At 41.6% G+C, this 24,575-nt stretch overlaps 1 protein-coding gene across 12 annotated transcripts in view; it reads right to left on the bottom strand.

Annotated features, from left to right (window-relative positions):
- NSMCE2 (NSE2 (MMS21) homolog, SMC5-SMC6 complex SUMO ligase) overlaps positions 1 to 24,575 on the bottom strand; it is a 239,178-nt gene that overhangs the window by 169,010 nt on the left and 45,593 nt on the right. For 8 of the 12 annotated variants that reach the window (XM_021088938.2, XM_085021702.1, XM_021088935.2 and 5 more), the window contains exon 3: positions 19,368 to 19,474. In XM_021088938.2, coding sequence (XP_020944597.1) covers positions 19,368 to 19,474 — 107 coding nt within the window. Of the gene's footprint in view, positions 1 to 9,885; positions 9,986 to 19,367; positions 19,475 to 24,575 lie in introns of all 12 variants that reach the window. The other 4 variants (XM_085021705.1, XM_085021703.1, XM_085021706.1 and 1 more) reach the window with 1 other exon arrangement.

A 24,575-nucleotide genomic window follows, 5' to 3' on the forward strand; every position in this document is an offset into this window, starting at 1 on the left:
GGAGCCAGAAATTCACTTTCTCAGCTTCCCTGCAACAAGAACCCAGATACAGCAACTTGGCCCTTGGCCTGTGGCCCTTCAGTTCTTGAGAATGACAAGGAGGTGCCAGCACAGCCCACAGAACCAGTTTACCTGAGGATCTAACCTTTAAGTTCCAGCTCTACCTCATACGAGCTATGACATCTTGGGCAACCTCTCAGAAACTTGATTTCCTCATCTATAACTCTACAAAAGTCTTTGCATTGTCATGAGTACTAAATGGTTTAATGCATTTAAAGAGTTTAGAGTTCTGAAATCCGAGTATAGTAGCCACTAGCCACAATCAGCTATTCAACTCTAATTAAAATTAAATAAAATTAAAAATATAGGAGTTCCCATCATGGCTCAGTGGTTAATGAATCTGACTAGGAACCATGAGGTTGCGGGTTTGATCCCTGGCCTCGCTCAGTGGGTTAAGGATCCGGTGCTGCCGTGAGTTGTGGTGTAGGTCGCAGACGTGGCTCAGATCCCACATTGCTATGGCTCTGGTGTAAGCCGGTGGCTACAGCTCCGATTAGACCCCTAGCCTGGGAACCTCCATATGCCACAGGTGCGGCCATGGAAAAAGACAAAATAATAATAATAATAATAGTTCCTCAGTCACACTGTCACATTGCAGGGGCTCTAAAGCCACAAGTAGCTAATGGCTCCCTTGCTACAGTGCAGATACAGAACATTCCCATGACTGCGGAAAGTTCTACTGGAAGGTGTTTGACTTACAGATTATTTCCTGACTCTCAGTAAGCACTCAAATGATAACTGCAGCTATTATTATTAACTGGCCTTGTTATCATTATTATTTTACATTACATCCCCAGAACTTCTTTATCTTACCTTTTGAGTACTTCCACCCAATCCCCCTCCCTCATCCCCTCTCTTCTGGAACTACTACTTGTCATCATCATCACAACAGCCACATTTAGGATACAGCAAACATCATACGATATGACTTATATGTGGAAGCTAAAAAATACGATACAAATGAACTTATTTGCAGACCAGAAACAGACTCATGGCCTTTGAAACCACACTTACGGTTACCAAAGGAGACAGGCTGGGGGGAGGGATGAAACTGGGGGTTTGGGACTGGCACACACACATATGGAATGGTTGGCTAACGGGGATCTGCTTTATAGCACAGGGAACTCTGTCCAATAGTCTCTAATAACCTATGGAGAGAAAAGAATCTGAAAAAGAATGGATGTGTGTATATGTCTAACCGAATCACTTTGCTGTACAGCAGAAATTACTGCAACATTGTAAATCAACTCCGCTTCAATAAGTAAAATCTGGTGGACAAGCAATTAAACGTGGTCGTCTGACAAGAATCAGCAGCACAATCAGTGGCAACAACTGCTCTCAATGTATAGTTTATTAGGGCAAGGTACTGAGCTAAGTACCTCACACAGACTATTTTACTTAATCTTCCCCAAACAAACAACCTAAGAAGTAAGAACATCCCTATAGTACAGATTAGGAAATTCAGGCTAAGGGGCGGCGTAATGGCAAGCAGTCAAAATGCTCATCAGTGCAGGATCTGGAACTCACTGCATTGGCAGGTCTGTAAAACGACTAAATCCATGACTTAACTACTATTACGCTTCACCACAGATTTGCTAAGTGCCCGCTAGGGGTCATGCACCGCGCCAGATGCTGGGAATGCAGTGGTGAACAAGAGACCGCGTCTCTGCCCTCATGGACGTTACATCCCAGTTGCGAAGAACAGCCAGAAAATATAAAACTAGCCAGATGGTAATGAGTGCTACAGACAACGAGTCAACAAGGGGGGGCGGGTGAGCTCCTCTAGGGTGGACGCTTAGGGGAGGCTTCACTGAAAAGATGACATCTGAACTGAGACCTGAAGAAAAGTAAAAAGGGGCAGCAGCAGGAGATGAGGTCAGTGGGGGGGGGGGGTCGACCACAGAGGCCAGTGTGTAGCCTTGAGCCACTACGCTAAGAAGGATGGAAGGGTTGAGCAGAGGACTGAGAACACCTGGTTTTCTTTTCTTAAAGGACCATTCCAGCTATTGCGATGAGAACAGGTTTCAAGGGAGGAAAGGCAGAAGTGGGAGACCATTTAGCAGCTACTGCAGTCATCTAGGCAAAAGGAGACCCTGGCACATACTAGGGTTGCAGCAGAAGTGACAAGAGGTGGTCAGATTCTAACTACACTTTGAAGGTATAAACAGTGGGGCTTACTGATGAACTGGATGTGGGCTGTGAAACATTAGGAACTTAGACAAATTGGGTTTGGCCTGACCAGATGAAATGGTACAGTTGCCATTTCCCAGGATGAGGAAATCTGGAGGAACAGCGGGCTAGGGAGGAAAAAAAAGGAAAAAAACCCGAGGTTAGTTTTGGAAGGTTACAAGTGAAATGTCTACGGGAATAAAATGAAGTGGGAATGAAAAGAGGACAGTTGTATATCTAAGACGAGACATGGTTTTGGAGAGAAGATAGGGTTATAGCTACGAATGCTATGAAAAATGTCTACGTGTACAATGTTAGGAAAGCACAAGAGAGGAAGGCATTTGGCAGACAGAGACCGGGTGATGTCAGGAAGGGCTGTTAAAAAGGAGCTGTGCTAAGTTGATGAAGGACAGGAAGGAGTCAGCTATTCGAAAATGAGAGAAGAGCACGTCCAGAAGAAAGAATAATGTGTAGTAAGCCCCAAAGCGAGAGAACATTCCAAGAGCTAGCATAAAAGAATGGTTAAAAAAAAAAATGAGGCTACCGAGTTAAGCAGGGGTACAGACCAGGTAAAGACATTTGAATTTGACCACAAGAGGAATAAGGAATCACTGAAGAGGGAAGAGGTGTGAAAAAGGCAAGCAAAATACTCAATTTCCAAATTAGAAAGAGCTCTTGGGTTACTAGATAGAAAACATATTAGGGAGTTCCCTGGTAATCTAGTGGGTTAAGGATCTGGCACCTGTCACTGCTGTGGTGCAGGTTCAATCCTCAGCCTGGGAACTTATGTATGCTGCAAGCTCCGCCCCCCCTGCCCCCCGCAAAACAAAAACAAAAACAAACACTAACAAACAAACAAAACCCCCCAAAAAAACTCACCATGGGAGACTGGAGATGATGAAAATGGGGATGAGGTAGGAGAACTCCTTTGAGAATCAGTAAAATCCAGTGATGGAATGTGAGATGTGAGGAACCAGGAGGCCTGAGGTTGATAATCAGATTTCTGATGTGGGCCACTGGGTGGAGGATATTGCCATTTCTTAAGTTATAGAATCTCAGCCAAAAAATCTAGTGGAAAATGCCTCTCTGGGCCATGCTGAATCTAAGGAGCACCCTGAAGTGGGGAAGTCAAACTTGGCTGAGTTCACAGGTGTGACTCTCAGAGGCCCACTCCGGAACAGAAATGAGGATTTAGGAGTCAGCAGCGCAAAGACAGTCATTCAGGTTATACACATAGATGTCACCGCCCAGGAAGAGAGTCCCAAGTGGGACGAGAAGAGAGTCCAAGAACAGGTGGGAATCCCAAGACTTTACACGCGTGGAGGCATGAAGTCAGGCTCACCAGAAGACTATGGAAAAGTGGCTGGAAGCAAGAAGGAAAGGCAGACATGTGTTGTCATCAAAGTTAAGGGAGTATAACAATTTGGGAAGGAGAGAGTTCTCCATCGTGGCCAAGTCAAATAAGAGAACAACTGAACAGTGCCCTCTGGAATTTTTTTTTTTTTTTTTTTTTTTTTTTTGTCTTTTTAGGGCCATACCCAAGGCATAAGAAGTTCCCAGGCTAGGGGTCAAATTGGAGTTATAGCCACTGGCCTATGCCACAACTACAGCAAAGCCAGATCCGAGCCATGTCTGCAACCTATGCCACAGCTCGCAGGCAACGCCGGATCCTTAACCCACTGAGGGAGGCCAGGGATCGAACCTGTGTCCTCATGGATACTAGTCAGATGCGTTTCCACTGAGCCACAAGGGGAACTCCTGTCCTCTTGATTTTTCACCAGCTGTGTCACCTTGAGCCATCCCCTCAACTCCTTCAGCCTCAGCTTCCTCATCTACACAAGAATGTTATGGTACCCACTCTAGCCAACTGTGAGGATACAGGGTGATGCATCCAAGGTGCCCAGTACAGTGTTAGACACGCTAGGCACTAAAGAAAACGCTCTGTTCTCAGTGCCCCACATCTTAGGTGTGTCAGACAGACAGATGGAGGCAACAAGGAGAAAGGGGGCTGAAAGGATGAAGCCATGTGGAACCAATGGCCTTGAAGCACACTATGCATTTTGAAAAATAGCAACAGAGAGAAAAGAACTACAGTCTTTTTCCTTTTCTCCCTCTCCCAACGTTTCCTTTCTTTCCCCCACTAAATGTAGTTTATAATGCAGAAATTCCTGACAGCCTGACAAAGGGACCTTTTAAGCATATCTTAGTATTTACACAAAGAACTGCTGGTGTAGACATTTACGACAATCGTCATGAGTTTGGGATATAGTGTTACACTCTTAAGAAGGGCAGCTTAAACTCACGAACAGTTCACAGATAAATAAATAAATGCTCTGTAGAAACTAAATCTATCGATCAGTGATTTCAAAATTTCTTCCAACAGTTTTTGACACGATAAGCCAGGTAATGTTTATCAAATGAAATATTCTAACTACATTATTAAGGAGACCTTTGGACAACCACACTGACTTTCGGGTTGGTTTCAACGCTGACGAAATGATAGTCACCGAGAAGTTTCCCTGATGGCACACAGTTTCCTGTCAAGGATTAAGGTTCTGCCCCTTTTCCCCCCAAAAAAGGGGCAGGTGGAACTGGAAAAAGCATCTGCAGGTGTTTTTCTAATGTAAAAAACACTGTGCTTTACAGAAAAGAAGTCCACTGATTCTTTCACATATCTAAAGTATTCCCATCTTTCTAGCATAGTTTTTTTCCAAAGCTTCTTTTAGGATTGACCTAGCAATTCCTTCAATGCAGCCCTCAGTGCACAAAGCCTCTATCATAATCCCTTTCCTACCTGCTTATTTTGTGTTACATTCATCAATATCAAGGCTTCTAGGGGAGTCCTAACAGGGATCTCAATTTTCTCATACTCCTTTAGATGAACTTCTCTTTTCCACTCAACTTAGTATGGGTTAATGATCCTGAAGCTTATCCGGTGGCATCTCACTTTGGAATCTAAACAATGGGAGAAGGATCTCTTGCTCCAGTCTGTGTGTGTGTGGGAGACACACATGGGGGGGAGACAGCGAGGATGGGTATACACACTTGGTGCGCTCTCCCCTAAAGAAAGCAAAAGACCTGGGAGGAGAATGGGGCCATGCTCAGGTTCATGGAAGCCCTTTCTTTCTGAGCATCCCGGACAGGAAGACCAGCCTTCCCACCTGGGCCACTGGGGAGCACCCCAGCCACTACATGGCTGCCGATGTGAAGTCAGTAAGAACTTCTCTCTCGTGTTCTATGTCACACCCTCCGTGAACCAGAGGACCTGAACCACCAAGGGAACAAATTCACCATTTCCACTGTAACCAAACAGAAGGAGAAATGCTTGTCATTTTCTTCCTTCTGCTCTTGCCAAGTATCCATCAGAAACCTATTTAATGTGACTATAAGGTCAGAACAAAAAGAAACTAGCAAAAGGTCTATTTGGGGAATACTACATTTTTCTTTAAATCCATAAGTTAGCTTCTAACATGCATAAGTTCCGTGAGGATTCGGATAAACAGGAAGTCCAACTTCAAATCCCTTGTCTTTAGGTCAGACCACAGATCTACTGCACAGTATGAGGTCAATCCAAGGACATCAGGCTGGATCATTTCCTCGGTTATCACATCTCACCCAATACAATAAAGACTCTGGAATTACTAATAATCCGGTGGTTTATTAATGCTCTTTATCCTTTACTGCTCCATTCATTCCCATCTAGCAGACTGTCAAATTCACTGATGTTGCCTTCTCTATAATTCATTTGGCTTCCTGACATTTGAAATTACTTCCCACTCCTAAAACTATCAAACTGCTTTGGCCTTCTGCTTCATCTCCTGGGAGAAAAGTTTCCTGACTCAATGCAAATGAATTCTCTCCATCGTTAATCTAATCGAAGCCACTGTACCACAAGAAAATAACAATAATCAAAATAAAAAAACAGTTTGGTGCTTCACAGTAGATAGTACATTTTTTATGTTTTCTTGATAGGCAAGAAATAGATTTATTAAGATAGGACACTTGTGAGAGATGCAAGCAGGCAGGCAAGGAGGCTCTGCCCCCAGGATCTGGTGTTTTATCATCCAAGGGGAATGCGGGTTGGAAAAGACCACCTCTTCCTCTTTCTTCAAGTCTATAGTCCATTTTTTAGAATCATTCATTTAATTTGATTCTCGTTGCCCAGAGAGATTAAATAACTTCCTTGAACCAAACACTGAATGGTGACAGAGCTGAAACGACAAGGTGGTCACCAGGTCTGAAAGCACAAACAAAATGATTTCAAAATGTGCTGTAATAGTATACCATTAAGCCATTTATTGTGTGTCCACCTATGTTCTAGACCTGGTGGCCACCCTGTAAAATCCAGATCTTCTAGCCATAACCTGTTTTCCTTGATTCCCCGCACATTTTACTCTGAAGTACTAAAGAAGGCGGCAGTTAGAGGAAAATACCATTTTAAATTGGATGACATTAAAAAATGCATAAACCAGCTTTCATATTCTGCTCTCCAACTTAACTTCATAACCACCTGGTGCATGGAGATTAAAAGCAATTACTATTTTCTCCATGCCGACCACATGAAGCCTCACTGTCTCACTTCATCCTCGCGACAGCCCCACATGGTATCATTACCCTCTTTTTACCAATAAAGAAACTGATGACCTTAAGAGGATGAGTCGCTCATCCAGTGTCACACAATGAGACAGTGGAGGAGCAAGGATGAGTCTACGACTTCTGACCCCAGTTGCAGTATTCTTTCCACCACCCCAGTAAAATATGCCTCACATGCTCCATTAAATGCCACCTACTGGCCATACCACTGCCTTCTTCCATAGAGAGACTTCTCCCCCACTGCTTCTAAAATCTGATCATGAATAAATCTGTAGTCTAAGCTGGCAAGAAAAAAGCAGTTCCTCAACTTACGTTAACAAATGCAACTTAGACTACTGCCTAGAGCATAGCAAGCACTAGAGAAATGGTAGGTTAATTATGTAGGTTTATTATTATTATTATGGGAAGACTGAATATACCTCCTTTTTAATATAATGGTTTCATAAACAAAATATTCTTTTCCTCAAGTAGTTCTTTAATATTAACAGAATCCCTTCTTATGCATGTCAAGTGAGTGTGAAGAGTTACTTCTCATTTACTCTTAAACCTTTATCTGTGGAAAATTTATTTATTTATTTATTTTTGTCTTTTCGTCTTCCTAGGGCCGCATCAGCAGCACATGGAGATGCCTGGGCTAGAGGTCCAATCAGAGCTGTAGCCGCTGGCCTAAGCCGCAGCCACAGCCACACCAGATCCAAGCCGTGTCTGTGACCTACACCACAGCTCACGGCAATGCCAGATCCTTAACCCACTGAGTGAGGCCAGGGATCGATCCCATGTCCTCATGGATACTAGTCTGGTTCTTTAACCACGGAGTCATGACAGGAACTCCACCTGTGGAAAATTTATGTGTAAGATTTTAAGCATATTTTATAACCAAGGTTAGACAAAAGCACTCTTACTCCCAACTGAAAACTACAACTCAAAGTGAATTCAACAAACTACATCTGTCCTGAGGCATGGAGATGTCATGAAAAGAGCCTTGAATTACATATCAAAAAAACCAAGGTTCAAGTCACACCTTGAGACTAAGCATGTGACCCAAGCATGTCCCTTAACCTTCCTGGGGCTCAGAGTCCATCATATCCTCCTTACTAACTGGGTAGGTTACTGTGATGATTCAAGGGGTCAGGATTCCAGGAGGGCTCCTCACCCCTCACCCGGGGCAAAGAGAGTTGGTTTCAGACTTTTTTCGTCAAAGGGCCAGGGCACTGAAAGAAGAAACTGATGACATTTCCAAATCTGGTTTAAGCAAACCATCAACAGCCTGCAGGCAGATATCAAATAACCAGGGAAGTCAGAGAATTGAATTCACTAACATCCACTAGGCTAGGCCTCCAGAACAAATGAATCACCAAACTGATACCTATCCCACACATGGGCTTTGTTACAGTTTTATTGAAACTGGATCACAATGCACTGCTTATGATTAAATCTTTTTTTTTTTTTTTTTAATTGGCTAGCCTGGAAACCTAGCCACAATGTTATTTCGATGGGAAACTGCATTCCAGGATTCAATTCAGGAATCCAAACGCTGGGAGTCTATCTTTTCTCTTTCCAGCTCCAAGAGCTAACAGCGACTCCCTTCGATCTTCCTTCACTCTTTGGTGCTGTGGCCATTCAGATATCAGATGTCAGATGAGGACAGGCAAGGTCTAATAACCATATGCCATCTTTTTTTCCCTTTTTTGTTACAACACATTCTCTTTTATCTACCATTGCCCGGTGAGGGGCGTAGGAAAAATACTATTCTTACTCCCATTTTAGAAATGAGGAAGCTGAAGTACAGAGGTTTACGTGACTTGTCCAAGGTCACAGCCTGGCAGAAAGAGGATTAGAAGCCAGATCTTTATTTCCTAGCCCAACACTCTTATCAACGAAACACCAGCTGCTGAGAAATGGGGAGAAGGAAGTGAAGGTGATTGTGATTTACTGAGACGGACTTTTAACATAATTTCATCTGGCTTTGTGAATGTTCATTAATTTCCTTCTTCATTGTTGCCTGATGAGTTAGTCACTAAAACCATCAGATCAGAAAGTATAAATTGTTTTATATTATTTCCTCATTGTTACTGATAGATGTTCAAGTTTAAGTGTTTCATAATAAAGTGACTCAGAGACTAAGCAAGCCCAATCTACATTAGTCACTTGTTGAACTGTTACGTGAGATTTCCACCAAACTCTTGGGAGGTGGTGAGGCGGAGAAAACGGGTAGGGAGGGAAGACAGAAATAAACATTTACCAAAAAGATGACTAAATTAAGGACCAAAAATGAATGTAAAATTTACACATTTATCCTTCCAGTTCAAGCTGGGGCATGAGAAAATGAATGGGAGGAGACAGCCCAAGCCACCTATGACCACTTATTCCGAGTTTAGGTGGTTTACAAGAGATCACCAATTTAAATCAGCCTGTGGTAGACATTTCCGTGACAGGAGAAAGAAGTTAAAAGTTAACAGGACAGAACGCTGAGCCCTTGCCTTTATACGGCACTTTTACCTCTCAAGGGCTTTCACATATGTTATCGCATTTTTTAATCAAGCAATCACTCTGTGATAGGCAGGGACAGATACTACTAAGTTCATTTTGCGAACCTGCTTAAGGTCACACAGCTTCTCCCTGGAGAGGGAGAGAAGAAAACTCAGTCGTTAAATGGAACATTAACACCAAACAATGTACTACTGTCATGGAATCACACACACTTTACCTTCCAAGGCAAAGCACTTTCATTCCATATGATGGCAGAAAATACCATTACTATTACAGAAAATGTGGCAGGACATGGTCTAACTCTACCTACGTCATTTCGAGGTGCTTTCAGTCACATCTTAAGAATTTCTCCTAAGAAAAAAAACTGAGCATCTGACATTTTTGCTGAGGCTTTTGAAGACACAGTGTAACTACCCCTCATGAGCTCAGTTTAATTTTGATTCTGTAAGAGGGATGTCCCGAGCACACCCAGGATCTAGTCCATTGAGAGCTCCGATTTAGTGCTTCATGTGTCATTACTGGCTCCGGTGTCATGGCGGGGGCAAAAATAAGCCTCAGGGTGACAGAGAGTACCTGATGCGTGGAGTGGCTTTGCTCCTTGGTACCAGTAACATTCCAAGAAACGCAAATAGATGAGGCAGCTGGAAGGCAGGTACTGGAGCATGTGGGACCCCTGGATGTCAGTTAAGGAGAAAGTAAAAAGCAAGCAAGTCAGGACGTCTGGAAATCAACTGGGGGGTGCAATCACATCAAACTATTCCTGGCTATTGTTTCCAATTTCAAGTAACACTGACTTGGCCTTTCTAAATATCATTCTGTATTAGAAGAAAACTAAATGATTACTTTAAGATGAAAGAAAGGGTAGGAAAAATAATTAAACTGACTTGGTGTATTACTCTAGTCCATGAGATATGCATGTAAGAATTTTTCACTATTTTAAGGAACGCTATATATTATGTGACAGAAAGTTCCCTTAAAAAAAAAAAAAAAAGAAAAAAGGCCCAGAAAGAAATGAAATTCAAAAAGCTCAAGTGGTTAAACTATCAGGTTGGCCATGGCACAAAAGAATGAAAGATTAAGTGTCACTATTACTAGAAGCTTGATGCTTTTAAGAGAGAAACAGAATAGGAAGAAATCCTCTCCGTTCTCTGAATGACAGTTCCCCGGGCACTGGCTCCACTTCAGAACGAAAGCGCTTTTCCTTGTAGTACAACTGCAAACTCACACAGAGCTTGAGAAAAATAAAATCCATTTATATTCTCTCCATTTATACTTTCCCTTCTTTCACGTATTAACGATTTATATGGATGGCACATGTGAAATAGAGCCAACCACTTGCACATGATACATCAGAGGAATAAGTCCTACACATTTTTCTCTCCCCATCTTTTTCACACACGTACTGCTAATAAACAACCACTATTTGAACATGGAAGTGTAACTGAAGAAATATTTCCTCTGTGCACAGGGGTGTAGAATTATGCTACTTATTGAACTAGCAGGCTTTTAAGGGACTTTGGTTTGCTTTAGAAAACCTCAAAAGTTATTCCTGAACGGCCAAAGTTTTTACTTAGCCGACTGTCCTCACCTGCAGTATGCCCCTCCCCTCTCCTTCCTCTGCCATGAGCCAGCCTATGTTAAAGGGCACGATGGCTTTCTCGCCGCTCCAGACATTAACAGGCTTGCTGATCAGGGGCCCTCACAGCCGACTGGCCAAATGCCATGCTTCTCACTGGCCTCGCACTGCCGGGTCCCCGAGATTCTGCCCAGTCCCTTCTGCTTTCAATACTACGAGCACCAAATTCCCCCGAACATCCTCTCTGCCCGCATTACCAGAAGACTCCTTCTAAGGAAAGCGGCCCTTCCTTCAACCCCTCAAGGACGTAATCACCTCTGGCCTTTCCCAACTCTGCTGCCGGCTCTGCTTGCTAAATTTTAACTCAAAAGTCCTCGTTAGATACTATTTAAACTTGATCAAGGAAAATGACTTCTCCTTCACAGAACTTTATAAATGAGTCTGAGAGAACTGATTTAGGTTATCGCTTTTCACTGGTTCCAGAACTCTCTGACCTATATTCGATCACCTCCACTTGCAGCAGAAGTGGAGGCTCAGAGTTAGAGGGTAGAAAAGCCAGAATTTAAGCGAAGGCTCTTTTCCCTTACTCTGAATTTCTTAGGCATATTTTCACTCTTCGTGTCAAACTATCTTCACTGTTAATATTATTTTGTAACTATCTCATATACACATGTCAAGAGGCTTCTGTATCTTCATTAGACTAAGCATAGCATTGGCACCAAGTGAACAACTTAATTGGGAGGTTACTAAACAAGCAACTGCTTTCAACTCCACACTTTGCACATGCATTCATTTTACAGTGAACCCTCCCATTTGGTGAGCCATTCTGTGGTTCAGTCTGTGTTCCCATCTCTCTCTTGCAGTTAGCTCACGCTCTTTCACTGCCCTTAGGCACCACTGTCAGATAGTGGGGAAAGGCCTACATCTCAAGATCTTTAATACTTACCAAGTATGGTGAAAAGTCTGCCATGGAAGGAGACTAAAGTGATTAACTAAAATAAGGGTTTGAAATAATCCTTGCGGGAAAAGAATCTGAAAAGGAATGGATGTTCGTATATGTAAAACTGATTTACTTTGCTATACACATAATTAATACAACTTTGTAAGTCAACTATATTCTACCAAAACTTAAAAAATAAGGGTTTGATGCTACATACAGATCATGCCCAATGTCAGAAATAAGCAGAAGTTTGCCGTATTAAAGAACATTCAGGAGTTCCCGCTGTGGTGCAGTGGAGACAAATTCGACTAGTAACCATGAGGTTGCGGGTTTGATCCCTGACCTCACTCAGTGGACTACAGTGCTGTAAGCTGTGATGTAGGTCGCAGACATGCCTCAGATCCCACGTTGCTGTGGCTGTGGTATAGGCCAGCAGCTGTAGCTCAGATGAGACCCCAAGCCTGGGAACCTCCGCATGCCGCGGGTGCGGCCCTAAAAAGAAAAAGAAAAAAAAAAAAATTCACGTCTTTTAAATAATTCAAATAATTAGCTACCAGGGTTGCCTGGTGCCACTGAGGGCAAGGTGTTCAACAATCAAGTCCTGGGCTGACCCAGGCCTTTCAAAATCTGTACGCTTTTCCTGTCCACACTGCTGCTCTGTTCCTTCTTACTCTGTCCCCTCCTCTCTTTCTTTCTTTGAAAACACTGCCTTCTCGGAAAGGATGTGGGTTTGATCCTGGCATTGTTCAGTGGGTTAAAGATCTGGCGTTGCAGTGAGCTGTGGTGTAGGTCGCAGACATGGCTCAGATCTGGTATTGCCATGGCTGTGGTGTAGGCTGGCAGCTGTAGCTCCCACTCCACCCTTAGCCTGGAACTTCCATATGCCCCAGGCCCTAAAAAAAAGAGAAAGCACTGCCGTCTCTCCACCTTCCTGAGTCAATACTCCACACAGGGGTCTTATTTGTTTCAAACAGAGACTCTGAGAGCCAAGCAATTACTGCATGTGTTTAAAAACTTTGGCTTCCTCTTTTTCACTGCTGAAATAATGCATGGTCTTTTCAGAGGTCTGGCCCTTTCCTGATCTTCTGCATAGGAACATCCTGTCCCCTGGATGCCGAAGCATCTCTACCACTAACTGCCAGATCTGCTGGATCCATCTCTTGGCCTCTTCTGGAAGGTGCAGGAACTCAGACTACAGAAGCCTTTTCCCCAGTGGGTTGTGTAGAGTTACCAGTCCTGTCCTCAAAGAGGTTTGTAAATAAGTTTAGGAAATTACTAAGTATCCCTCCTTTGGAGAATCACAAGGCATAAAAGCATATTAAAGGCTTTGGAGTCTTTAAGGAAATTCTTTTAATCAAGCATTCCCCAAACTTATTTGACCACAAAATCCCTTTTTTTTCCTATTATACTTACTCACATCCTGATGAATTAGTATTATGGAGCAAACTTGTGAAAATGCTGCATGAGAGGCACATTAAGGCCCAGTAGAGTGTAAACGTTTTAGAATTCTGAATAAAATCCAACACTTAATACCTGCAAAATAGCAAGACGGATTTCTATAAACTACCCATGATACTCAGCCTTAATATAGCACAGACCAGAATGTTCTACAGCTACCTTATTGGGTAACCTAAGAGATTCAGATCTGATGCTTCCCTATAGAGGTAACTTAATTAGCGAAATATTATATCCAGAACTAACACTCTGTGTATTAGAAAAAATACTACCAAACACAACCTTAAGTTGGGAATAACTGCAGAGGGAGTTCTAAAGCAATGGAGTAGGAATTTGTTACCAGTAATCACAGAAAGAGACACATTCTGTGGCCAAGAAGCTGAAGAACGAATACCTATGTCAGCTTTTTTTCCCTGGCTAATTTCCACATCTGGGCAGTATTCCTATAGATGAGAAGGCTTATATATGGAGCATTTGTTAACTCTGACAAGAAAGGTATTAAGCGACCACACCTCAGGCTGGAGGGCCAAGTGCTGGAAGCAGGGAGTGGAAAAGAGGGGATTCTGCAGTTTTTTCCCACCTGTTTCCAAGAGATTTTTCACTAATTCCACTGTCACCTCTCACCTTCTTGCTAGTCCACTGACAATACTAATTTCTCTCATGCTCAGGAATCTTCTATCCTCCAGTGTAATGATCCCAAACGAATTTCCCCTCCTTCCTCTTTTGCCGATGACTCATAATGTGCGATGTACTCTTACATTTGGTCAGCAGATGATCATAGCCAATAAATCACAGCCTCTGCCCTGGAACTTTCTGCAGCTACTAGAGATTATTAGCTTTCTAAGTGAGACGTACTCCCCAACCCCGGCCTAACTAAGACAGTAACTCCCAACTTAACCCCATGAGATTTAAAGTAATAGATAGTGAGCTAACTTTAAAATAAGATTTACTAAAGGCAAAGCTTACCAGCTGATGAAGGGTGAAGGGTGAGGAAGCACAGGGAAGTGAGAGCCAAAAACATTCTAAACTAGGTGCATAACGTCAAGGCCCAGGTAAGCTATACCTTTGACCCACTTCATTCATTTATTCTATCTAAGACTGTGTGAGTTTCAAACAAGTTACATGAGACATATTTCCACTCTTCTAACTCTCAACATACTAGTTTTAAAAGGCAGATTAAATGTTCAGGTTAGCTTATCAGGTGAGAACCACAGTTCCCAGGGTGTATCTGTGAAGAGATTTATAAGAAACAATACAAGTGAACTTATCTAGCAACTAATTGCTCCTATTAGGTTAATAAGGAAAATATCCTCCCTCCCTAGGCTTTTTGTAGGAGTTGTTATAAAACACTGACTTCAAAAACCACAAACAACTATGTGGCAGCAATCTGATTTAAATGCTTTCAAATCTTAGATAATCTGTAAGATGCTTGCAGCACAAAAGAAAATAGTAGAAGTGGAGAAAATACAAATGCTCTGGATTTTCCAAGAAGGTAACATGGTGAAGCAGCACATACTAAAAGAACAATATACAGGTAAAATCTGACAATTCTTCTAAGATTTAAAGTTTGCTATAGTGAAACTGGACAATTAAGTATAATGAGAAATAAATGCCAAAGTATAATGTGAATCTTAAGCTTTACTTTTGCTAAACTCTAAGACAAGACTGCTCATTGAGAAGCAAAGAAAGTGTATATCTTACCACTGACCGTTAATAATAACATCTGTAACTAATCTGATCTGTTAGGCTATCTGTCATTTGGCTTTGGGGAGCTCACGCTTTTTCACTATGAGAATTAAGGTTATATAAAAGTTGCGAGGACCACCCCCACAACAGTGGTTGGACTCTTTTATCATCTCTTATTTGAAAAAAACATGTATTTGAGAATAGATTTGAGGATTCACTGAACTAAGCTGGTGCCCACCTTCTGGAACCTGAAGACCACAAGACAGGACTTCAGGTTTAGTTCAAAACCATTACATAAACCCAGAACCAGAAATACGCAGTGCACAGTATTACCACTGTTTGTTCAATACATGATAAAGAGTCTGACTTCAAGAGGGATATCGCCTTTGTCAGTGAAATGGCTTGAGAGGCAGAATACCAGTAATGAAATGACTCTTAAATCACTATCACCATAACCTGCTTTACTAATAAGCACAGCTCCTGGCAAGCCGTAGGCGCTCCCATCTGTGAATGAATGAATCCTTGACCAACCTTAGGTAGGCTACTCAACTACTCTCCATACTTTACGCTTTCTGTACATAAAAGGAGACCTTCTCTGGCTGAATTTTCTCAAATTCAGACTTAGTTGTGGTTAAGGCACTCTGAAACTCTGACATCAAGAAAATTTTTTAAAAGATGCTTTCAACATGTAAGAGTGACTCAAGACAGAGAAGTTACATATCACGATCCCCATATGGAGGCTCATTTGACTTTCATCTTAGATTAAATATCACCTCATGAGGAAGGAGTCCCCCAGCCACCAATCATCCCCCCACAGATATTACGCCCCCTGAGTTATTCCCTTGTCCTTGAATACTTCACTCTGCCTTTGTGGTACACAGCACGACAGTCACTAAGTAACATCTGTATTGCCCTTACTTAAATGTTGGACTCCCTCTCCAGACTTCAGACATTCTGAAGGGGGGGGTCATGTGGGCTTTGCTGCTGACCTCCTATTTCTTGCACCTAGAAGTACCTGGTGCATAGGTGTTTAGAAAATATTTATTCAGTGAGTGTTTGAGAACAAAAAAGCCAGCCAGCAGTGCTCCTTCAAAATACTCAAATAATAAAAGCTTAGAAATCACGGAAGGGAACATTAGGTCATCAAAAGCGCAGGTTCGGGACATCGCGCTGTTCTCCACAGGGAACTGAGAAAAGTTTTCCCCAGCACTAACAGCGATAAAAGAAGTAAGTGCATCATAGCCTATCTGTGTGCCATTTCACAGCTTTCAAAACACTTTCATCACATGTGTGGTCTCATGACTGAAAAGTCTCCAAAGAGTTCATACAGAATTCTTTGCAGTTCAACACTACAAACAAGAATTGTGCCAGGTATATAACCCATTTATCCTGAAAGTTTTTATAAATGACTTACAGGCTGTCTGGGAATTTTTTTTTTTTTTTTAAGTGCTCACTGCATAGTATTTCCTCTACAAAATAGCTGGGACAAAGTCCTATTAAAAAAAAGTTTTGGAGCACTAAAACAAACACTGATCCCAAATAAAATCTTCAGGTATTGTAAAATACAGTAGCTTTATTTTCTCAAAGGACAAAGAATGGCAATCAGAGAGCTTCCACTGAATGCCAAAGGGACTTTGCAGGGATGGTTGGTAAACTGAGCCACACCTCTAGGGTTCCAAAGTGAATTTCTAAAACCTTCTCAGAGGTGTGTAACCTTCAGGATTCTGTGAAGGTGAGAGCGGGAGAGAGACCTTTATTTAAATAATAAACTTCAATGCTTTTTGATGATGAAAAAATTTTTTTTCCAACTTTCTATGACTATATGAAAATTCATCAACAAAAAGACCTCAAGGTGGATGAAAATCTTGGCAAATGATACAGTAACGGAAGTACTGTAGCTCTAAAAACGTCTGGCAGGGCAGAAGTTAAAAGGGACTCATATAGGTTCCTATCATCTGTATTCGGTCTTAATAATCAGACTTAAAACAGTCGCTTTGTCTTAGAGATCATAAATACCATATACTGTAACTTTACTAGCTTATAGCTAATCCTCTATGATACTTGAATTCCAGAGGAGGACAGTTCAAAGCCAATAAAAGTTTTATTTCAAAGCCCTAAAATAAAGCGAGCAAAGTACTTGTTTTTAAGAAAGATCCTGTTCCACCTTCCTAAGGAGTTTTGTTTAGAAGTCTGGGTTTGCAATAACATATTATCTTTATCTCCACCAAATTTTATGAACATCAAAGTGTTTGATACATACTATCTAATCTGAGTGACATAATAATCTTGTGAAACAGGCAGGCCAAGAATTTTATAGGTGAGGAAAGTGAGGTTCTAAGAGGTTAAGTTTCTTGACCCAGGATCATAACTTAGAAAATGGAAGCACAGGGGTTGGAAGAGTTTCTGATCTCTAGGCCATTGCTATTTTTAAAGAGTTGTACAGGAGTTCCTGTCGTGCTGCAGTGGAAACGAATCTGACTGGGATCGATGAGGACGCAGCTTCCATCTCTGGCCTCACTCAGTGGGTTAAGGACCCGACGTTGCCATGAGCTGTGGTGTAGTTCGTAGACGTGGCTCGGATCCAGCGTTGCTGTGAGCTGTGATGTAGGTCGGCAGCCACAGCTCCAATTTGACCCCTAGCCTGGGAACCTCCATAAGCTGCAGGGGTGGCCCTAAAAAGACAGAAAACAAAAAACAAAAAACTTTCCTGTTTAGTAGGCTAATGGGATGAGGCCTCAGGATGAAAGAAATGCTGTTAGCTATTCAATGTGGATGAGGGTTGCTTTTACTTTTTCCTTCTTTTCTTTTTTATGAGTCACTCAGTTTTCTGAAGAAGGAAAAATTCGTTTTTTTATGTACAAATACCTTAAGTATCTGTGAATCCTAGAGTTTAATAGAAAAAAAAAATCCACATTGAGTTAACTTCCAAAATCTGTTTTCTTATCTATAATATACACTTGCTGTTACATTTGCAAAACCTCAAGGTTAAAGATACAAAGGCCTATCAAATAACCTCCATAGAATATAAGGGTCAAAGCAGGATTGATCTAGATAATAAGCCAACTCTGATCTTAGGGAAAAAACACACTTTATTCTATAAAGTCAGCCTTGTTCTTTTAAGTCAGTGGATTTCAACCCTGGATACACATTAGGATGAGTTTTGAAAAAACACTAGTGCTCCAATCCTGCTCCAAACTATTGAAATCAGAATCTCTTCAGTGTAGAGACTGTCCTAGGAGTCAGCTGAAGTTAAAAACCTTTGGTCTACGTGTTTTGCTATCCAGTTTCAAAAACTCCAACACGATGTCATTTTCATATTTTCCTACGGAAGAAATATTCACAGTACCAAGACTAACAGTCACAATGGCTAGAAATACCAGAATTTTATAAGTTGAATGAGTTTATTACTTGGATAGAAACAGACATTCTTAAGTTAGCCACAAATGCTACACTTAATAAATATTAACCATTAAAAAAAAAAAAAGAATTTTAAAGAGAAAAAAAAAAAACAGGAAAAAAATGCATATAACCATGAACATATAACCATGCAATACTCATTTAAGTATGGCTTAGGTATTAAACCATATTAAAAAACTTATCATCCCCTGAGTAGTAGCCAAGCTTGTAAAATATTTGATTTTTGGAATTTTCCTATAGATATAAGTAAGAAAAGGCAAATAAAGAAACCAGAAGTACAAGACTTCTAATTACACAGGTACATGAAATCAGTTCAAAGGGGAGTTTCCACTGCTCAGAGGACAAAGCACTTCTCAGAAACATTACTGCAATCATATTGCTCATTTCTTACTCAACCCGGTACTGCTGAAAAGGATGTTGCTATGTTCCCACCTTAACTGCCTATGTGTTGTTCCTGTGACAGCCGGAGCCAACAAAGATAACTTTGGCTTCTGGAAAGACCAAAATGCCAAGCTTCTTTATTTTTAAACATGCTCTAAAACTCTTCCCTATTATCTGGTTCTATGAATTTTGCAATAGCTGTATATTAGTTAAAGCTGGAGAATGAGTAACTAAACCTGGTCTAAATTGTATGCTTAAGCAAATACAACAATAAAAACAAGTTCTACGCAATTGCTGGGCATTTTATTTTAAAAACCACTCACATGTGAAGGAAGCTTAGACTAAAAAATGTGAAACCAAAAAAAAAAAAAAAAAAAAAAAAAAAAGCAAGGAAATCTAAAATAGATGTAATACCTTAATTAAACCCAGGTGGCCAATCTGGGAAAATATTTAAGATTCCTATCCTAGGAACTTCCTGATTAAGAAGATATTAATAGCTACTATGGTAAGGATAAGAAAATATTAAAGGTTAGAGAAGAATTTTGGTTTTGTGTTTCTAAGTCAGCTGTAACCAAATATAACCGAGTGAGATAAACTTACATGGTTTATTGTAGATTGAACAGCCTTTAAATAATGGTTTAGTTCCCGATCCATGATTGCAAATTCAACCATCGCCTTATCCATACTGTACTCACTACTCACTTCAGCTGGAAAAAAAAAAAAATATTATTTCTCATTTAAAATGCCGCATCTGGAAACAGCTGTACAATGTAAGTTATCAGTCAATGGTCTCTCTAAATGATTAAATGATTTTGTAAAGGTATTACATATTTTCAACATATGCCTGCCTCATTCAAAGTTTGAAGAACACACCCAGTAGAAAAAAGCTCAAAGGCAGGAAGGGAGAGGAAACTCTGGAGTTCCAGGCTGTGCCACTTACCTGGTTAACTTTAACCAACACTACGCTTTTCTCAGCCTCAGTTCCCCTCATCCATTAAAGCTGCCCAGTTATATCTCTGCACATGAAACTCATAAGGTTGTCAAAGATCAAATAAGGAAAAGGAGTTCCCTTCGTGGCTCAGTGGTTAACGAACCTGACTAGAATCCATGAGGATGCGGGTTCGATCCCTGGCCTTGCTCAGTGGGTTAAGGATCCGGCGTTGCCATGAGCTATGGTGTAGGTCGCAGATGCGGCTCAAATCCCGAGTTGCTATGGCTGTGGTATAGGCCGGCGGCTGCAGCTCCAATTCGACCCTTAGCCTGGGAACCTCCATGTGTCGCAAGTGCAGCCCTAAAATAGCAAAAAAAAAAAAAAAAAAAAAAATCAAATAAGGAAGACAGCCACTTCTAGTAATGGTAAGTTGGATTGGACCAAGCCTCCTAATGAAGAAAACTAAAATGGATAAAACAGGAAAAAAAAAAAAAAAAAACTCCCTATAAACAAGATAGTAAACAAGATAGTAAGAACCAACTAGGGCAAAATCTAGGGAAAATCAAAAAAGAAAAAAGCAGAACGCAGGACACCAAAGTCGTATACCCTCCCCCAATAAGCTGGGTCCCCACTCCTCAGAATGAAGATGAACCACGAGTTATCGCATCCTGCTCATCCAGGCCGCTGCAAGGTTGGCCGTGGCCGCTGAGCAGAACAGGGAGAAGGAGGAGAGAAAACAAACCTGTTTCAAAAAAGCTGTGGCAACGAGCCAGCCTTTGCAACCAAGCCAGCCTTCCTGGACTGGCAGCCTGGGTTCCCGCTCAGATGAGTGGTCCCAGGAACCTAAGCTCTGACCTTGGTGGGAGGTGGTCTCACAGTCAAAGTACCCACATGTACTCCCTCTGGAGAAGACGCTTTGGTCTGAGGCCTCAAATAACCCTACAAATAATTGTTAAGGAAAATGAGCAGACAGGGAGGGGAGGAGGGGAGGGGGGAGTTTAAACCAAACCCAAAAAACAAAACAAAGCAAATAAAACCCAAAACCTCACAAGAAAACAAGCCACCAAGAGTAAGAATCAGCAGAAACAAATCCCCAACGTTCCAGATACTGGAATTATCCATCAGCCAGGGCATGAAACAACTCTGCCTAGTATAGTTAAAAAAAATTAAAAGACCCTCAGGGAACAGGGGACTATGAAAAGTGATTAGTAGATTGGAAAAGTGAGATATATACTTAAAAGTGTTTTTAAACTGTTTTTTTTTTTTCAAGCTCTAAACGTACAATTTAATAGATCAGAAAAAGAGAGGGAATACAGGATAATAAAAATGTTAACATTAAAAATCTGAAAAATGAAAATAAAACTGATATCCTTAAATCACATTTGGAAATGCACAAAGACTCTTCATTCAGATACCTTAGTTCAGACAAATATCAGTATTTCTTGTCTACTCTGAAGAACAATACAACAGATCTTCTCAAAGTCATGAAATAAGGTAAAAGCCACTTATATTTGGCTTTTTTTTTTTTTTTAGAGCTGCACCTGAGGCACATGGAAGTTCCCAGGCTAGGGGTGGAATCTGAACTGCAGCTGCCAGCCTACACCACAGCCACAGCAACGTGGGATACGAGCTGCGTCAGTGCCCTATTCCTTAGCCCACCGAGGAAGGCCAGGGATCGAATCCCCATCCTCATGGATCCTAGACAGGTTTGTTACCCCTGAGCCATGATGGGAACTCCACATTTGGCTTTTAAGAAATGATTTTTTAGACCTTTAAATTAGGCTTTGGTTTTACAATAGTCGTGCTTTTCATAAAATATCTCCTGGGTTATTCTGCTTCTGCTATAATACCTCTTAGCTTCTAACACCCAGACTTCACAGAATATTCATATACCTCAATATAAGTTTTTTCTGTGTGTTTTTGAGGAGCGGGGAGGGGTAGTGTTTATACCTAAGAAAAATTTCTATTTACATTCCCCAAATTAAATGCAACATTTTTAACAAAACAGTGTATGAGAAAGGTCTCGAGTCATATTCCAAATTAAACTATCAGATTATCAATCACAGATCGATATTTTGAAGACGTCCAAACATCAACAAAGGAGATAGGTTGTTTAGCTGTTGCTGGTGCCAATGCCATATAGACAGCAACTGTTCGTTAAAAAAGATATTAATTGCTTGATGATCAGGAAGAGAATTTTAAACAATTTATATCCTAATAAGGGTGGGTTGTGACTTACACAGGCATGTTACATTTCAGTAAGGTGGTTAGGGGTTTGAGGTTGACCTATAATTTACTTTAATTTTTTTCCCATTTGGTTTCACGCAAGCCTTATCTAGTTAAAGGAAATGATGGTGTGGGTTGGTTTTTTTTTTTTTTCCCTCCCCCTTTCTTAGTGGACTCAGTATATTTTCTGAATACTGGATTCTGATACTGAGACCAGAGAAAAAGTTGGTAAAGCTGGTAACCTGAGCAAAGACCAAGAGCATAAACTGCTTTTTCAAAAACGCAGTAATGAGAGGCGACTTCCAACTAAACAGAAACCCACTAGAGGATGTATCTACTGGAGGTAAAAGTCCTTGAGGTATAAGAAATAAAATTTGTTGGGGCTTAAATCAATGGGAATTGACAGAATGTTGGCAACCTCCCTCTGGAATTAAATGTGTTAACTTTTGAAAGCACTTACAAATGTGCCTTTGACATTAAAAATGAGGTTTGCAAAGTAAGCAGGATGATCAAGGTCCCATGGAAAACAGCAAGGCTTGAGCCAGCCAGTGATCTCGAATACAAGGCCTTCCCTGCAAAGGAGAATGCCCGCGATGGCTGGGCCAATATTTGATGGCATGGAGCCTAAGGGAAGCATCTGCCGAGGCCAACTGTGGCTCACACGCAGCCTCAGCTCAGGCTCCAGGGCCCAGCGATGTTGGGGCAAGCTTGAGCACCCAAGTGCTGAACAGGGTAGCCTAAGGCAACAAAGGGAAGGCACCGGGAGAGAGCAGGAAGCTCCTCCGGAAAAGAACTGAGAACCACCCCACACCTGAAGTGATGCTCAGTCAGGTAAGTTCAGGCTCAAGTCAGTGTTTTGGTCCACTGGGGGAAGGGGCTTGGAGGGGCCAAAGATGGAAGAAAGATCTAGAAGGGACTCCCACAGCGGTATCTAGATGAGAGGCCAAGAGAATATCCACAGCTATTTTAGATTATTTTTGTGATTCTTTTCGTTCTTGTTAACCCTTGTTTCCCTCTTTTAAAGGATGTTATTTATTTGTATTCCTGTTTTAGAAATACCAAGCAAAGAAAGGCACAGGGAACGTGCCCAATGCTGCTAATAAGAAGTGCGTTGGGGAAAGAGCATAGCTTTGCATGAGGCAGGCAAAAGAACTAAATAAGTCCCTGAAGAACTCAGGAGGAAAAGAGGGATAAACACATAAACAGGGAACTAGCTGTTGACTGAAAGTGGCTTGGAGATAGGGAGGTGCCGAGGGACTGACCAGCCAAAGGTTCCCTGCCCCTTATTCCACCATATAGAAGCCCACTACCCCAATTCTCCCACTCTTACAGGGAAAGCCCTTCCTAGAAATCCACACCAACCAAATCCTACACATCCTTCAAGAGCTGAACTCAAGCCCTACCTGCTTTTAATCTCTACCAGCCTAGAAGGGTCTCAATTTATCTTAACATCTACAGTTGATACTTTGGCGCTTTTAAATATAAACGGTCTTGTCTTCTTATATGAATTTGTCTCACTTCTCCAAACAAACTTTAATCCATTGGAGGGCAAGAATGATGCTTTAATGCTCCTGGAATTCAACAAAGAATTACAGCAACTCTTCCTTCAAGATTCTTATGTGGCCATCATATAAATTTGAAAATCAAACTTTTACCAAACTACAAATTGCCCTGCCTCTGATATTCAATTGAGTCAAAATGTAAAGAAGACATGTAATAGAAATTCATTTGCCTATTCTATTTTCATTTCACTTTTCCTATGGAAAAATGTTGGCACCAGTGCAGGGCGGGGGGCATTATAAAAGTGATGTTAACGTTCACAGGATGACAATTTCAAAGAGGAAAATATTACTGTACACCTCTGCAAGCCTGGAAAGTGACTGCCATGATTAAAAATATACATATAATAATAATAACAGCTGTAACTAAGACTTGTGTTATGCGCCGAGATCGTACTGAACACAATATTTACATTAAACCTCACAGCAACATTAAGAGATAGGTAGCTTTATCTCTGCTTTACATATAAGAAAACCGAAACACTAAGCAGTTGAAGTAACTTGCTCTAGGACACAAAGGTTGTGAGCGGCAGAGCTACGCCTCCAACTCAGACCTTCAAGGTGCAACGTTTGCACACTTGTCCACCTGGACTAAAAGGTGCTTAAACACAAGAAGGACAAGCAGCTCCAACGCCTCCATAAATATCCAGGGAACAAACCCTCGGGGCAGGGGGAAGAAGAAGACTGCCATGGCCCTGAGCTTCATCTCAGTTCCAGGTGGCCTGTTCCAAGTAGGACACTAGCCAATGCCACTCAAATGCTAACAGGCCTGATCCAGGAAAAGCTTTTCCAAATTCCTAGCCGAGGAAACCGAGGACAAAAAGGAAATGCTTTTCCCCTTTGAGAAGATTACTAAATTTTAAGGTTGGTGAAGAGAGTGGTCTTCCCCGTCCACGAGGCTTACTGGAGGGGCTGTAAGAGCGATCAGGACACTCACTGAATGCCAGGAGAATAACTAAGTCAGCTCTAGCTGCTGGTAGGTCAACCTGCACCAGGCCAAGAACACCAGCTGCAACAGAGATGGCAGCAGCAGCCACTTGATGGCAGCAGCAGAGAAATGTTTAAGGGGAAGGGAAAGGGCCCTGGAAGGCT

Source organism: Sus scrofa, chromosome 4 (assembly GCF_054392235.1).
Source record: "Sus scrofa isolate SSC_HxYL_T2T_F1_AM1 chromosome 4, Sscrofa_HxYL_maternal_Yorkshire_Landrace_v2.0, whole genome shotgun sequence".
NCBI classification, from domain to species: Eukaryota; Metazoa; Chordata; class Mammalia; order Artiodactyla; family Suidae; genus Sus; species Sus scrofa.